The sequence below is a fragment of the Microcebus murinus genome, chromosome 12 (assembly GCF_040939455.1).
Source record: "Microcebus murinus isolate Inina chromosome 12, M.murinus_Inina_mat1.0, whole genome shotgun sequence".
Classification (NCBI taxonomy): domain Eukaryota; kingdom Metazoa; phylum Chordata; class Mammalia; order Primates; family Cheirogaleidae; genus Microcebus; species Microcebus murinus.
Window position 1 is genome coordinate 57056344 of NC_134115.1, and position 17011 is coordinate 57073354.

General features: G+C 48.3%; 1 protein-coding gene across 1 annotated transcript; it reads left to right on the forward strand.

Annotated features, from left to right (window-relative positions):
- Positions 1-5458: 5458 nt before the first annotated feature.
- On the forward strand, positions 5459-12750 carry SPINK4 (serine peptidase inhibitor Kazal type 4). The gene is made up of 4 exons (XM_012770169.2): positions 5459-5541; positions 8959-8999; positions 10438-10550; positions 12285-12750. The coding sequence occupies exons 1-4, from the start codon at positions 5481-5483 to the stop codon at positions 12328-12330; spliced, it is 261 nt and encodes an 86-aa protein (XP_012625623.1). The 5' UTR covers positions 5459-5480; the 3' UTR covers positions 12331-12750.
- The last annotated feature ends 4261 nt before the right edge of the window (positions 12751-17011 follow it).

Genomic DNA, 17011 nt, shown 5'->3' on the forward strand with positions numbered 1-17011 from the left:
AGAGGAGGTGATGGATATGAGAAGTGGTGAGGAGGTGAAATCAGTAAGACCTGATTCCTTGAATGCAAAAGCAAGGAAGAAGTTCAGGATGATTCTGTGTAGGGCACAAGGATGACAGTGGTACTGTCCACCCAGGTTGGGGAACTGGGAGGCAGGGCAGCTCTGGGTGGAGAGGAGATGATAGGTTGAATTTTGGACATATTGAGCAACAGGTCCATAGGATACCAAGGTGGAAGGAATATCTCTACCACTATTTTCATCACTGCTCTGACCACAGCATTTTCTAAATACCTGCTCATGTGTCTATTCCACCTCCCTACTACTTGTGAACTGGAAGCTCCTTGAACATAGGGCTCCATGTCTTACTCATCTCTGCAGTCTCAGGAGCTGGCACAGTGACTGGTGCCCCATAATAGGTACTCTGTAAATGTCCACTGAACATCAGGGTGGGTCCATCCAGGGAGGGATGACTTCAGCCCATCTCATCACCAAGTTCTCCTTGGAGTCAAATCCCCAAAGTAGGTGAAATCTCCCCTTAAAGGAGTCTCCTCTCACTGCCCCCATGTGAGGACCCTGCAGCTCTAGACTTGGCAGAATGGCCAGAATGGGCTCTAGACCTGGGATGTGGAGCTGGGTGGCTGAGAAGCCCAGGACAGGACAAGCTATGGATCTGGCTGGCTCCAGACCAGGTCTCCCCAGAGTGGAGGTCCACACCTGGGTTGACTATACAGGTATATTGGCAGGTGGGGGCACTTGTGGCTGGAGGAAGGGTGGAGCAGGATGTGGGCTGAGGACTGGGGAAGGTGGTCCAGTGGCAAGCTGGCTGTGTTGGCCATGCCATCTGGCAGGCCCAAGGCCTGCTTGAGCTCAGCTCATCCATCGTAAGGCAAACAAGGCTACTGTTCCCTCCACCCATCAGCAAGACCAGTGACTCAGAGCTGATGAATCCAGCATTGTCGTCATCAAGGAGTGGCTGTGTTCCTGGAGGAGCTGGGCACCAGTCCAGGTCTGTGCAGATGGCGTGAAGGCTGCTGCGTGAGCTTGGGGAGTGTTGGCCCAGATAAGGTGCAGGTTTCAGATCTTTGCTCTGACCTGGGGCAGGAGATAGAGGAATCCTCCAGTTTCTTTGCCTGAGCCCAGTTTGGGCCATCTCTGTCCTAAGCATATTGATCCCAGTACCTGTGTAGGTGCCCAGGCCTTAGGCCTTGGCCTCTGCTCTGCTTCCCCACCCAAGCCCCTTCCTTGGAATTACAGTGGCTGCACACATCTCGTCTCACATGCTCCTCTCCAGGGTCCTCACAGCTGCCCTGGGAGGTAGGCTGGTGATGGTATGTATTGGTGAGCCCATTTCCCACATGGGAGAACATGTCCAGGCCCAAAAAGGGAAGGGATGCATTCAAGTTCACTCAAGTTGGTGGCTGGCCTCAGACCTTGGTATGACCTGGCCCTCAGCTCCTGCCACTCACTTCCTTGTTAACTCCACTCTAGCCATAATGGAATCCTTGGCACTTACTTCCTGAGCACACCAAGCTTTTTCCCACCTCAGCACTTTGCACTTGCACATCAGGAGGCTGAGGCAGGAGGATTACTTGAGGCCAGCAGTTCAAGACCAGACTGAGAAAAAGCAAGACCCGTCTCTACAAAAAGTAGAAAAATTGGCCAACCATGGTAGCACATGTCTGTACTCCCAGCTACTAGGGAGGCTGAGACAGGAGGATTGCTTAAGCCCAGGAGCTTGAGGTACAGTGAGCTATGATGACACCACTGCACTCTAGCCCAGGTGAGAGAGCAAGACTCTAAGAAAAAAGAAAAGAGCTATTTAGGATAGGAAGCAGAACCTATGCACTCAGTAGAAAGGCAAAAGGTCAGGTCCCGGGATTCCACTGCTAGAAGTCATTGGGACATGGGGCAGGGGAGCAGAGACCAAAGCTGATTTGGCCCCCACTGACCATTCCAGGCTCCTCTCATGCTCCTCCCTGCCTCTCTGACCTCTCCCTCCCAGAATGGCTTCTCTGTTCTTCAGATGTGGCAAGCTGCTTCTTGCCTCAGTGCCTTCACAGTTCTGTGTCCTCGGCCTGCAGCACTGTTCTGCTTGGCTTCCGCCTGCCCCGCCCTCCCGCCCGCTGGCCTTCTCTGGTCTCCCAGATGGATAGGTCAGCTTGGATCCTCTCACAGCACTGAGCCTGTCTCCTTCATGGGACTCACTCCAACAGTGATGACACGGTTCTGCTGCTCGTCCAGTATCTGTCACCCCACTTAACCTCAAGCTCTGTGAGGAAAGAACTGTGTCTGACTTACTCCCTGCCCTGGCCAAGCACTCAGCATGGAGCGTGGCACTGAGCTGCTCATTAAATTCTTACTGACTGGATGAATGAATGTGAATTAATGAACTAAATTTACTTGGATGCCCTGACATCCACAGTGGTGCTGCCCAACAGCAGTTGGATGTAGGAGTTAGGCTCATGCTTTGAGGGGATGACAGATTAGGAAGTTTGCTATCATGAGTGAATCTAGGATGTTTTTGTCTGAGGAAAGAGACCTGGAGCAGGGTGGAATGGTAGTGGGGCTCTGCACTCCACTGGCTGCCCTAGACTTTGCTCTCTACTTTGAAGGATGCGAGAGTCAAGCTTTCTAGTCCCTTGCAGCAGCTTGAATCATCAACAGCCATTCCCTGCCACATTGATAGAGGTCTAAGATCCAAAACAAGGGAGAAGAAAAACCCCTTTGCTCCTCCCTGTCCCTTTCTCACTGTAACCTGGCACACCAGCAGAAATGAAGAGAGGCCCGGGAACTTCGTCATATGCAAAGGTGGGAGGCCAGAGACAGGGCTGGAGAGGGCTGGACCTGCTCAGCCTGGAGGTGCTCACCTGGGCTTCACCTGCAGGTACAGGACAAAGCTGGGACCACCAAGGAGTCTGAAGGAAGTCAACCTCTCCTGTGAAGAAGGACTCTCTTTGTTCAAAGCCATCCAACAATGTAACTGGCACGTAGTCTTAAACTCCTGGCCTCAAGCAATCCTCCCACCTCAGCCTCCCAAAGTGTTAGGATTACAAGCATGAGCCACTGCACCCAGCCTGAAACTGGCAGGTGGTGAGCTCCCAATCATTGGAGGATGACCTCATAGTGGAGTTGTTGGAGGAAGGCCCAAGTTGAAGATGCGAGACAATGTGGATGACCTTTAATTTCCCCTCCCTTTGTGAGATGATGTTCTTGCTTTAGGACAGGAAATCATCATTAAATATTTGCTCTGCCTGGCTCATCAATGGAAGGCATCTGCCACCTGCTTCAGAGGCACCTGTAAGACCTGTGTAGGTTCCTGAGGAGGGGCAGGAGGATCTTGAAGCTGAGTTAAGGATCACTGGGGGCTTCAGGAAGGGCTTGACCACAGATCTGGGCTTCTGCGGAGGTGACTGTCTGTCTGCCTAGTGCTCCCAAAGGGGCTGTTCTTGAGCAAGCAGCCTTCTCATGGACTCATTGTACTATTCTCACAATTTAGCTGTAGGCTTGTAATCTTTCAAACACAGAGATGTTTTAAAAACACTGAGATTTTAAATTTTTTTTTTTTGAGACAGAGTCTCACTCTGTCACCCTAGGTAGAGTGCAGTGGCATCATCGGAGCTCACTGCAACATCAAACTCCTGGGCTCAAAGAATCCTCCTGCCTCAGCCTCCAGAGTAGGTAGGAATATAGGCACACACCACGACACTTGGCTAATTTTTATATTTCTAGTGGAGACTGGGACCTCACTCTTGCTCAGGCTGGTCTTGAACTCCTGAGCTCAAGCAATCCTCCCACCTTGGCCTCCCAGAATGCTAGGATTCCAGGTTGTCTAAATATTTCTGAGTGAAGTTCAGTAACTGTATTTTTTTTTTTTTTTTTTTTTTTTTTTGAGACAGAGTCTCGCTTTGTTGCCCAGGCTAGAGTGAGTGCCATGGCGTCAGCCTAGCTCACAGCAACCTCACACTCCTGGGCTCAAGTGATCCTGCTACCTCAGCCTCCCGAGTAGCTGGGACTATAGGCATGTGCCACCATGCCCGGCTAATTTTATATATATAGTTATTAGTTGGCCAATTAATTTCTTTCTATTTATAGTAGAGACGGGGTCTCGCTCTTGCTCAGGCTGGTTTCGAACTCCTGACCTCGAGCAATCCGCCCACCTCGGCCTCCCAGAGTGCTAGGATTACAGGCGTGAGCCACTGCGCCCGGCCAGTAACTGTATTTTTAAATTCTTCCCAGGGAAATCTAATCTGCAGATAGAGTTGAAAATCACTTATCTAAATGAATTACAGAAATGCATATATAAATAAAATTTTTTTATAAATCAGAAATTCTTTGAAAGCAGATAACCAAATCATTCATATCCACTGTATAAATATGGAGACATTTTAGATATTGATTTTTCTTTAAAGGAATCTTACCTGTATTTAACATACTGAAATGCAAATGAACATATAATACCTGAAAAGCATGAGGGCATCTTCCTTTTAATATGCTTTTTTTGCCTTTGTTTGTCTGTTAGTTGCATCTACTTTATGGTACAAAAAATGAATAAAAGTAAATAAAAAGAATCATTGCTACTTATATTCATGCCTCATTTTCATACTCTGCAAAATGTTTTCCCATCTGCTATCACCACCCACATCCTCACAGCAGCCCTGGGAAGAAGGCAGAACCAGAACGATCATCCCCACTTCATGCATGGGTCATTTGAGGTCCAGTTAAGAAGAGTGGCTCCATTCTTCTAAGTGAAGTATCACAAGAATGGAAAAACAAACACCACATGTACTCACTCATTAAATTGGTACTAATTGATCAACACTAACACGCACATATAGGAAGTAACATTCATAGGGTGTTGGGCAGGAGAGGGGAGGGGACGGGTAAACCCACGCCTAACGATGTGGTGGCGTGCTGTCTGGGGGATGGACACGCTTGCCGGGCAGTGCAAAGGCAATTTATGTAACCAAAGTGTTTGTACACCCATAATAGTCTGAAATAAAAAATAAAACTAAAAGAGTGGCTTTTCTGAGGTCCCAGAGTGGTTGGAGGAGACGCTGCCAAAGGAACCCTGGCTCCAGCCCCTTTCTCTGCCTCCTGCCAGCTTCCAGTTGCTTTTTCTTCTTCTTCTGTTCTGCCTCTCTCACTTTCCCTTTCCCTCTCTCTGCCTTGGTCTCTGTTTTTTCTCTTTCTACTTCAACTTTCCTCTCCGTGTCCCAGCCCTCAGACCAGAGTCAGCTTTGCAAGTTGTCCAAGATTTTTCTCACTCTAGACATCTGCCAACCCACAGCCACAGCCCCATCTAGCCAGGAGCTCAGCATCTCTGCCTGGAGCAAGCCCTCCCGGATGCCAGGATGCAGAGATTAACTGTGGCCTCTCCATCCGGCCCCAGATAAGATAAGGGTGGGGATCAGCTTTATAAACAGGCCCCATCCTTCCCCCAGCCCAGGCTCCAGCTCAGGCCACACCATCCCAGGATCAGCATGGCCATCCACCAGTGGGTGGTGACCCTGGCTTTGGCTACCCTCCTCATCGTGGACAGGGGTGAGTAGGCAGGCCTGGATTCTCTGTGGTTTGGTGTTGGCAGGTGAGCTTGGGGGTGGGGGCAGAGCAGAGCCTGGAGTACCCTGTGTGGCCCAGGCTCTCTGTGTACACCTTCATTCTGCCCGTGCACCCTCCACTGTGGTGGGGAAAGCCTTGGGCTGGGAGAAAAGAAACGAGTTCTAATCCCGACTCTGGCCCAGAATGACTAAAGTCCCCCCTCCTCTTGGACCCTGAGTTTCTCCAGCTGTAAAGTAGGAGTTGTTCCAGTTCAAAGCTGCGCTGAGCAACCAGTGGGCTGGCAGTAGGGGAGGCAGAAGAGAGCAGTTGGGTCCCAGCCCTCAGGGGAGACAGAAGTACGCTAGCTGCAGGGTGGTGGTGCTAAGAGACCTGGTCCTCTGAGCTTCTATTCTGCTCTGACACACTGTGGTTTGGGACTGAGGGCAACCCTGTGAGCATGAGAGCCCTTGCCTGGGAGCCAGGCTGGGGGCTGAACACATACACTCAGAGTGGGGCCTCCTCAGGACCTGGGACACCTCTGCAGTCTCACAGCTACTGTGCCAGGCACTTTTCTGAGCCCTTAAGACACATCAGTGACCAAAACAAAGAACTGTCCTGATGAAGCATAAATCCAGTGGGGCAGGGGAGAAGGGGAAAGACAATAAACAAGACAGGTACGATGTATGTGAAACAGTGTATTAGAGGGTGATAAAGGCTGAGGAATTATAGGGATTGGGGGCAGGTTGCAATTTCAAATAGAGGACGTCTCTCTGACAGGCTGATATTTGAGTAAACCTTGAGGGAGGTGAGGGAGTGAGCTGTGTGGATGTTTGGAAGAAGAGGGTTTCAGGCAGAGGAACAGCCAGTGGAAAGGCCTGAGGTGGGAGCATGCCTGGAGTGTCTGAGGTACTGCAAGGCCAGTGTGGCTGGAGGGAACCCAGTGCAGAATGACAGGAAAGATGAGAGAGACAACTGAGAACCATACTGGGTAAGGCCTTGCAGCCCAGTGAGAGAACCTGGCCTTTCCTCTCAGTGAAATGGGAGCAGCGAGTTATGTCTTTAAAGGATTGCTGTGGTTGATATGTTGAGAATAAACTGGGGACAGAAATAAAGGAACCCCAAGGAGCTCAGGTCCACAGAGAGGCAGGGTGACCTGCGAGTAAGACAGACATGTTGGCATGAAGGAAGTGTAAATCCAAGTCCTCTCAGGAAACCATGGGGGACATCCAGGAAGGCCTCATGGGAGGCAGCATCAGAACCTGGAAAGGAGGGTATGATTCAGTAGGAGGAGAACAGGGGTGAGGTCATTTCAGGTGAGGGGAACCACATGAGCCAAAGCAGAGTGTTCCAGGAACAGTAAGCAGAGAGGAGTAGCTGGGTCTGAGGGACAGAAGAAGTACTAGAAAGTGAGCCCAAGGAGCAAATTTAAGGTCAGTTCACGCAGTGCCCTAAACATAAGACTAATGAGCTCAGGTCCATAGGGAGGCTTAGTGATCACAACAGGGCAAACATGGAAAGGCTTTATATATATATGTACTTTTTTTCAATGCTTTTATTTCTCCTAACAGTGATGTACCATGCAATTCACAAATCTTATCACTCAGTGAATCTTATCAATGAGCTTTGACAATGTATTTAATATATACCTGTGAACTCAAAACCTTATAAAGACATAGGACATTCCATTGCCCCAGAAATTTCCCTCAGGCCAATCTCCACCCCTTTGCCACCCCCAAGAGCAACCACTGCTCTGTTTTTTCCACCATAGATTACTTGGCCTGTTCTAGAATTTCCCTTAAATAGAATCATACAGTTTGTAGTCTTTCCTGCCTGGCCTTTTGCTCAGCATAATGTTTTTGAGATTCAGCCATGTTGTGTGCATCAACTGCCTGTTTGTTTTCGTTGCTAAGTAGTACCTCACTGTATTTAGTTATCCATTCTCCTGTTGAAGGACATTTGGGTCACTTTTAGTTTTGGCAATTATGACATGGAAGGGTTTTAAGCAGTGCAGTGACACATCCAGATTTGCATTTTGATGCCCCAATGTCAGGCTTAACCAGCACATCAGAGGTGACAGTCTCAGTTCCCTTCTCCTTCTCCCTCTGCCTTGGAAATCTCTCGTGACAGCGTCTCCAGAAGGTAAAACCACACTGCCTTGCACACCTCCTGTGACGGGGAACTGTGCTTCTGGAGATGGCCTCCTCCATTGTGGCATAGCTCTGAGAGAAAATTCTGCTTCATATGGAACCCAAACCTGCCTCCATGCTGCCTCTTTACACAGATGGGCTCTGCTCTGTGGGGCAGAGAATGGTCCATCTCTACCTCAGCTCCGGGACAGCCCTTCAGAGACCTCAGGAAGCATCCTGCCCTTCTCTAAGTTACACATTTTTCCCTCCACCTATGCCATTAGGTATGGCTCCAGTTCCCTCATCCACCCTTCACACTCGCAAAGTCACTTCACAGTTTGCTCATGTCCTACAAGCAGTTCAGCCAGACCTTGAGGGCACAACTGTGTGCGTAGAAAGAGTCAGGCCCTGGAGAATGACAGCCCTGTGTGAAAATCCTCGCTCTGCCTTAACAACCAGCATCGCTTTACCTCTTTGAGTGTCTTTCATAGGCCCAATGCCCCAGGAAACAGCCTCTGTGATCCGCATGCAGTTTGCCGGGGAGTGTTCACGGGAGTCGCACCCATGAGGGTGAGGGAGGCTGACTGTGATGCAGTGCAAGAGGCTTCAGAGGGTCCTACGGGGAGCCTTGGCACTGGGCTGGCCCTTCAGCATTGTTCTAAATTGAGAACAATTCAGACAAAGGTCAGGGCCTTTGTACCCATATTAGCCTGTCAATGGATATGGGCCGTTCCTGGGTAGGGGATGCAACCTTGGGCAAGGCAGCTCCATGCTCTGAGGGCAAGTCCTACGAAAGTTCTGGCTGTGAGCGGTCAGTACTCCTGGCAGCTGGAGAATGAGTGCCTCAGCCCTGCAGGTGGGCTCTGGGTAGCAGACCACACAGCATCCACCTCTGCCTCCTTCTTCCCTCTGTTTCACAGTAGCAAGAGAGGTGTGAGTAGTAGTTAAAATCATGTATTCTTAATGCCTGGCACATAAAAACTGCTGAATTGTTATTTTTATTATTCTATGAGACATAATTCCAGTGGGATATAACTAGTCAGGAATAGGCTGGACCATCATCTCTCTAATTCTAAACTTTCTGTCTCTATTCATGTAATCCAGGATCACATCAGCTTTCTGACAGCCCCATTGTCTGGCAGCTCACTGTCTTTCCTTGAGGAGTTCCAGATTGGGTAGAGGCTGGGCCAACACCCCTGAAGAAAAAGAAGCTGTCCTCAGCCCCCTGGACCTGGGGCCTAGAGCCAATATCATCTAATTCTTGTTTTTTTTTTGTTGTTTTTTGGTCTTTCAGAAGTGCCAGTGTCAGCAGGAAAGCTCACTTTCTCAAGAATGGTAAGGCAGCTGCTTGCTGTTCTGGCCTTCCCTCTGCAGAGAGGAGTCTTCTCATCCATGTTGAGTAACCAGTGATAATTATTCTTCTCCATGCTCCTGCTCAGACACCTTCAATGGCTCCAAGGTGGCCAGGGTGACCTCCTGAGCCTACATGTTTGCCAGATTAGCCCCTCCAGTAGGCCCAGCCCCTTTGCCAAACAAAGTCTGTATCCTGGCCTCAAAGCCCTGGAGGTCTATACCCTGGCTGGTCTCCAAGGCTCCTTCCATCACTGAGATCTTCCCACCTGGGCTCAGCAGGACAGGTGTGCTCTCTGCTTTGTGTAGTGCAGGCAGTCAGGCCACAGGGTTCAGGCCAAAGAGGTGACTCTGGCACACTGAATGGGCCTGTAGAGTGTGCCAGCCTTCCCAACCTCATTCTGTCATTCATCCCTTCACTCTGATTGCACAAACACCAATTTGTCCCTGAACCCGAGTCTACCTTGGTCCTAGGTCTGCATCCCAAGGTAGAGGTGCTAGCATCCTTGAGATCTTCCACCTACCCTTTCACACAGGTGAATGAGGAAGTTCAGGGCCACCTTCCCATCTAGTAGCATCTTCCCCATCAGTCCAACATAACCCAGCTTACTTGGTACCAAAGAGCCAAATACTTTACATACATTCTTTCAATTAAACTTATGTGAGAGGAACACTATTATTATTTATAATTTTTATAGATGAGGACACTGAGGCTCAGAGAGTAGAAACAGCTCATCTAAGGTTACACAGCTAATCAGTGGCAGAATTCAGGTCTCTAGGGCCCAGGCCTTTACTGCTACACCACACTGCCTCCCTCAACCTACCTTGTCTCAGGCTCCAAACCCAGTATTGACCCAGTTCTGACCTTAACCTCAGGCCTGACCTGAAATCCTTTCAGCCTGAACCTCAATTAAACCTCAAGCCCTGCCCCATTTCTCCAGCCTTCCCACTCTGTGCAGCCTTCCTGCCAAGGGCCTGATATATCATGCAGGCCAGGGTGAGTTCAGGAGACCCGGGGAGAGAGGGGCCTCCTAGGAATGATGGGTGGTCCAGTAGCAGAAGTTCTAGTCAGGAACTCTAAGGAGTATGTGAACCAGTTCCAGGAGCTTGAAATCCAAAATTACTCCACACACATAGACATAAACGCAGGCATACACTTGGATGCCTACACACCCAGGCTCAGCAGACACAGATACATATATGGTATATTCCTAGCCACAGGCACACATATGGTATCTGTGCATACATACAAGCAAACACACCAAGGCATCCTGAGTGGGTTGGTTTCATGTTCACCAAACTCACATGGGGGATTCTTAGATCTGGCTCCTCATTGGGGCTCCTCTGGTTCCAAGCAGAACCTCTGGGTTCCTCCCCACTGCCTCCAAATCGCTGAGTTCCCCGCCTCCCTTCTTTTCCACAGCCCATCTGTGAGCACATGGTGGAGTCTCCAGATTGTTCTCAGACATCCAACCTGGTATGTGGCACTGACGGGGTCACGTATGAGAGTGAATGCCAGCTCTGCTTGACTCGGCTGTAAGTCTACCCACCGACCTCGGCTTGCTTGGATGGGCCCTATCTCTGGTGCAGGCTGAAAGAACAAGACTTGACCTGGTTCTTCCTTCACACATGCTTGGCCTGAGGAGTCCTCTGACATTTACCTCTCACAGAATGAACACAAGTATAATTCAGAGAAAAGCTAGAAGCTGGTGGCAGGCAGGGAGGACTAATAGAAACTCTGGGTTTTCTTATTCTGCCCTTAATTGGCTAGGTAACCTCATTTGTTCTTTCATTTCTCCAATCAGCAATTATTTATTGAGCACTTACTATGTGCTAAGCCCTGGGATAGAATAGAGCATATACTAAGTTAGACAGCATCATAGGCCTCCTGGGACACGCAGTCCAAGGGGAAGCCAGGCTGATGGTCAGCCAATTGCAGCACAGAATGATCATGGCTCAGATGAGCACATAGGGTGACATGGGAGCAAGGAAGGGGCGAGGGCAGGGACACGAGGAGGAGGTGACATCTGAGCTAAACCCTGAGGGATAAGCAGAAATTAGTTAGGAAAAAGAAATGAGGGAAGATAATTCCAGGTATAAGGAGGAGAGTTTGGAAAGGTCTAGAAGGGAAAGAATGTTTGTATTTGAGGAAATATAAGAAGTTGGATATTCTAGAGTATAAAATTTATAAGGGAAAATTAGGCCGGGCGCTGTGGCTCACGCCTGTAATCCTAGCTCTTGGGAGGCCGAGGCGGGCGGATTGCTCAAGGTCAGGAGTTCAAAACCAGCCTGAGCAAGAGCGAGACCCCGTCTCTACTATAAATAGAAAGAAATTAATTGGCCAACTGATATATATATAAAAAATTAGCCGGGCATGGTGGCGCATGCCTGTAGTCCCAGCTACCCGGGAGGCTGAGGCAGAAGGATCACTCGAGCCCAGGAGTTTGAGGTTGCTGTGAGCTAGGCTGACGCCACGGCACTCACTCTAGCCTGGGCAACAAAGTGAGACTCTGTCTCAAAAAAAAAAAAAAAAAAAAAAAAAATTTATAAGGGAAAATGGGGGAGAGGTGAAGAAATGAGTCAGAAAGGTAAGCAGGGCTGAACATGACCTTGGTACGTCAGGTCACCTATTTGCTCTCAGATTTTTCACCAGTAAAACCCTCAGAGTTGGCATGAGAGCTAAATGAGATCATGGAAGAGAAGAGAGTCCTTGGAAGCTGCAGAGCTCTAGAAAGACACAAAAGAAAGTTTGCATTTGAAGAAATATAAGGATCAGCAGGACTTTTCATAGTTTAGAAAAGGATCAGGCTAATTAAAGACTCTCATGGTTAGGAGATACATTGGAAATAATATTGACAGGTTTAGTGTGTGACTAGCTGTGAAAGGTGAGGGGAGGAGGCAACATGCTAGCTCCTAACTTGTGGGCTTGGGTGACTGGTGGTGCCATGTGCTGTGATGGGGGGGCTTGGGGGTATGGAGCTGTTTGGGGGGGGGGGACAATGATGTTTGTAGACAGTTAAGCCTCTGAGACATCCTAGGAGAGATATGCAATGGGCAGCTACATGAAAAGACAAAACAGAGATCTGAGCTGGAGACAGATCTGTCAGCCATCAGCATGCAGTGGTGGCTGAAAGCTCAGGAAGCTGAAATCTTGGGGGGCGGTGGGTGTACAGGGCTCAGCAGGGTGCCTGGGTGGGCTGAGCCAGGTCCTTGAAGGGGACATTATAGTTCCTAAGGAGGTTGTCTCATCCCTGTCTCCTATGATCCTAGGAAAACCAAACAGGACATTCAGATCATGAAGGATGGCAAATGCTGACCCCACAGGAGCACCTCAAGCCATGAAGTTTTGGGCTAGAAAACAGTGGTGGGCATGGAGAAGATATGACTTGAGTTAAAACACTGAGGGCCAAGCACAGTGGCTCACGCCTATAATCCCAGCACTTTGGGAGGCCAAGGTGGGAGGATTACTTGAAGCCAGGAGTTCAAGACCGGCCTGGGCAACATGGCGAGAATCCATCTCTACAAAAAATAAATAAAATAATAAAGTAGAAATAAAAGATCCAGCCCAACTCAGTAAAGTGGGCCAGTGTTTCTGGGGACTCTAGGGAGGTGGCTTGAGGTAGGGGCGTGGAGGACAGATCCCCTGAATCTGATGTACAGCTCTTCTCCATTCCTCTAGTGCTCCTCAACCCTGTAACACGTCCCCTCAGAGGTCCTAGTTACCTTCTACCTATTTGAGAGTCCAGCCCGTGACCCAAGTGCTCATTTGCCCCAGCCCACATTGTCACTCAAGCCAAGAACCTAGGTGAGATCTGTGTTCTCTGCCACTGCCAGGATGCATGGCCCAGCCTCAGTAACCCCCCATTAGGGTCATCCTACGCTCCTCATGGCTTTCTCCTGGGCTGTATCAGCACTCAGAGATGTACACACATATACATACACATACGTGACATAGTGAGAGTTGATATTAGGGCAGTGAACACATCACAGCTAAACTGCTGGTTATAAAAACTGAAGTAGGTTTTCAACAATTGAAAACAGGTGCTGCCCTAAGCCCTTTGAGAGGCCCCCTGAACCCTGGCCACCCAGATTGTCTCCTGGAAACTCCTGGGTCACTCAGTGTCCAGTGTCTAGGGTTAATTCTTGGCACAGCAGGATCAATTCCAAACCCTGCTCTGCTCTTCTGATCAACACCCACTCTGACTGGTTGTTTCAATATTTTGACGTTAGACACAGCCCCAGGCACACACCACACACATGCATTCACACAATGGCCCACAGAGACACACAACATTCAGAAATCCCACCAAAGAATCCAGCATGTGGTACATGTCAAATACCCTCTTTTGGCCAAAGCCTATGGGAGGAGCCTCTTGATAATAGTGGCAGGAGAAGGGTGTAAGGAGAGAGGCTAGCCAGGTAGGAGCAGTTTCACAGGCAGATTCCTGCCCTAGGGTTGGCAGAAAGGACAGAAAATGCTCTGTGGAAAAACACATGTCTGAAAGAACAATGAGGGCAAGGAAGGCAGGAACCTACATTCCCTGGACAACTGAAATGGGTACACCAGGCAGGAACTGTTGCTGATAGATTCACAGGTGGCAGGGACTAGGAGGTCAACTGTAGGGTCTTCTACTGTTATTGATCAGCTTGTTTCTCTCTTGCATATGAATGATATAGGATTAAGTTTGGCTGTAAAAGACAGAAAAATGACAGTAGCATAAGCAGACAAAAATTAATTTCTCTCACGCATAGACCTATGCAGTGACAGCACCATAATCCTTCTATATATTGTTACTCTGCCATCTTCATCACAGTTTCTCCTCAAGGACAGAAAAAGCTGCTCCAAATCCAGCTATCATGTCTACATTCCAGGCCACAGAGAGGAAAAAGAAGGGCATACCATCTGCCTCTGAAGATATTTCCTACAAGATGTACATACGTTCTTTGTTCATATCCCATTGGCAAAAACATCTCTTGGCCATGTTGGAACAAGGAGACTGAGAAATAGTCTCTATCTTGTTGGCTATGGATTAAGCTAAGAATTAGGGGTTTACTTTTTGCAGGAGGACAAAGTGGATACCAGTGACATCTAAAATCTCTGCTCTAAGTAGAAAGCCCCTCTTACAACCCAGTGGTCCAGCCCAGCTAAGCATCTCTTCAGAGACCCTCCCTGCCACTCACAATCTGAGGAATCCCGAAGATTAAGCCCGAACAGTCTGCTGGGCCGCGCTCTGGAAGAAATAACTAATCCCCCACTTACAGATTTGGAATCTGACCCCATCTTTGGGAACCATGCCAAAACTAAGTGTTAGCCCCTAAAGGCCATATCTATGGCATGTGATTCTTCTGCCCTGGCCATTAGCAATAGGTCAAAAGATTCTTTGCCAGGATTTTTCAAATTGGAAATAAGAAAAGAGAGTCAGTTTCCCTCTGGTAGTGAAGCTGCATGATATGCAACATGGGAGCTCCTGGCAGCCAAGCTTCCTACTTTGTGGAAGAAGCAGGACTAAGGATGATTTGGACATGCAAAGAAAAGAGGTAGGGACAGTGATTCTGGGCAGTGTTTGAGTTTCTTTTCTTTTCTTTCTTTTTTTTTCAGCATATTATGGGATTACAAGTGTTTAGGTTATGTATATTGCCTTTGCCCCCTCCTCGAGTAAGAACTTCAAGCATGTCCCCCAGACGGTGTGCATCACACTCATTGTGTATGTGTATATACCCATCCCTCCTCCCCCCTCCCACCTGCCCGACACACGATCTTTTTTATATTTTAAAATATTTCTAGTGCCTATTCTTATTTGTTTTATTTATGTTTTTTGTTAGTCTGGACATTAAGTGATGCCAAGTGTTTGAGTTTCTTAAGCCTAGCTGCCCTTGATCTTCTCAGAGTTACGTGGGTTAATGTGATATTCTGCCCATAAATTTTCCTTTTTCTTTTTTTGGGGCAGAGTTTCACTCTGTTGCCCAGGCTAGAGTGCTCTGGCATCAGCCTAGCTCATAGCAACCTCAAACTCCTGGGCTCAAGCGATTCTCCTGCCTCAGCCTCCCGAGCAGCTAGGACTGAAGGCATGTGCCACCATGCCCGGCTAATTATTTATATATATATATATATATATATATTTTTTTTTTTTTTTAGTTGTCCAGCTAATTTCTTTCTATTTTTTTTTTTTCAGTAGAGATGGGGTCTCACTCTTGCTCAGGCTGGTCTCAAACTCCTGAGCTCAAACAATCCTCCCACCTCAGACTCCCAGAGTGCTAGGATTACAAGCGTGAGCCACCATGCCCAGCCTATAAATTTTCCATTTTGCCCAATCTCTTTGGAATTGGGTTTCTGGTACTTTCAACTACAAGAGTCCTGACTATTAAATGAAGAAGGGCATCTCACAAGAGGTAACCTTTAAGTTTGCCTTGAAGGGTTAAGAAGAAATCGCTGACTAGAGAATGTGTGGAAGAATTCTTCCAGCTCTGAGGCTGAAGGATCAATTTGTGGGATCACACATCCCCATCTTTTCCCCTCATGGTAGGACTTATGTCCCAGGAAAGTGGGTAACTACAAGGGTGTTCTTTCCCCATTCACAGGCAGAGATACCTCTTGGACGAGCAGATCTGTATGAGTGGGCCCTGTGGGTCCCAGTTACCACCCTGCACATCTGCCCAGCAATCCATGCTTAGGCCTCTTTTCTCAACCCTTAAAAAAGACAGTGGTGGCCAGGCGTGGTGGCTCATGCTTGTAATCCTAGCACTCTGGTAGGCCAAGCCAGGAGGATCACTCAAGGTCAGGAGTTTTTTTTTTTTTGTTTTTTTTTTTGAGACAGAGTCTCACTTTGTTGCCCAGGCTAGAGTGAGTGCCGTGGCGTCAGCCTGGCTCACAGCAACCTCAATCTCCTGGGCTCAGCGATCCTACTGCCTCAGCCTCCCGAGTAGCTGGGACTACAGGCATGCGCCACCATGCCCAGCTAATTTTTTGTATATATATTTTTAGTTGGTCAATTAGTTTCTTTCTATTTTTGGTAGAGACGGGGTCTCGCTCAGGCTGGTTTCGAACTCCTGACCTTGAGCGATCCGCCCGCCTCGGCCTCCCAAAGTGCTAGGATTACAGGCGTGAGCCACCGCGCCCGGCCAAGGTCAGGAGTTTGAAACCAGCTTGAGCAAGAGTGAGACCCCGAAGAATTAATATTCTACTAAAAATAGAAAGACTATTAATTGGCCAACTAAAAACATATAGAAAAAATTAGCCAGGCATGGTGGCACATGCCTGTTGTCCTAGCTACTTGGGACACTGAAGCAGAAGGATTGCTTGAGCCCAGGAATTTGAGGTTGCTGTGAGCTAGGCTGATGCCACAGCACTCTAGCCCAGGCAACAGAGTAAGACACTGTCTCAGAAAAAAAAAAAAAAAGACAGTGGCTATTAGCACTATAAATTGCAGTGCTGACAGCATTTTAGCAGTTAAGTGCACTTATGGAAACTTCACTATTGATGCATGCATTTAATAGTCATTCATTCTCCAAATATTTATTGAGGTCCCACTATATATAAGACAATGTGCTTGAAACAGTGCTGTTAACAAGACAAAGAAGCTCCTTAATCCAAGGAACTTACAGTCTAGTATTAAAGGCAAATAATAATCAAATCATCCCACAAAGAAGCCATCATGGACTATGATAAATGCTGTGAAAGAAAAGTTATGGGAAGCCATGAGAGGATACCACATGGGGACTGACATGGTGTTGGAGTAGGTGAGGTTTCTACGTGGAAGAGACATTTGAGTTAAATTCTGAAGGATGACTAGGAGCTACTTAAAATAGTGGTGGGGTGGAGGAAGGATGGTGAGGAGCTGTCCAAGCAGAGGTAGCAGCATGTGTAAAGACCCCCTGGGCAGGAGAGAGCACCGTGCTTGAGAGGTAACTGCATCTGAGGACCTGAAAGAAGACCAGAGTGGCTGACAGCAGAGAGCAAATAGGAGAAAGGCTTGAATGAGATACCAGAAGGCGTGGGG

Coding starts and splice junctions, on each gene's coding strand:
- SPINK4 (XM_012770169.2), top strand. CDS start 5,481: ATGGCCATCCACCAGTGGGTGGTGACCCTGGCTTTGGCTACCCTCCTC. Junction 5,542..8,958: donor CCTCCTCATCGTGGACAGGG/GTGAGTAGGCAG, acceptor TTGGTCTTTCAG/AAGTGCCAGTGTCAGCAGGA. Junction 10,551..12,284: donor CAGCTCTGCTTGACTCGGCT/GTAAGTCTACCC, acceptor CTATGATCCTAG/GAAAACCAAACAGGACATTC.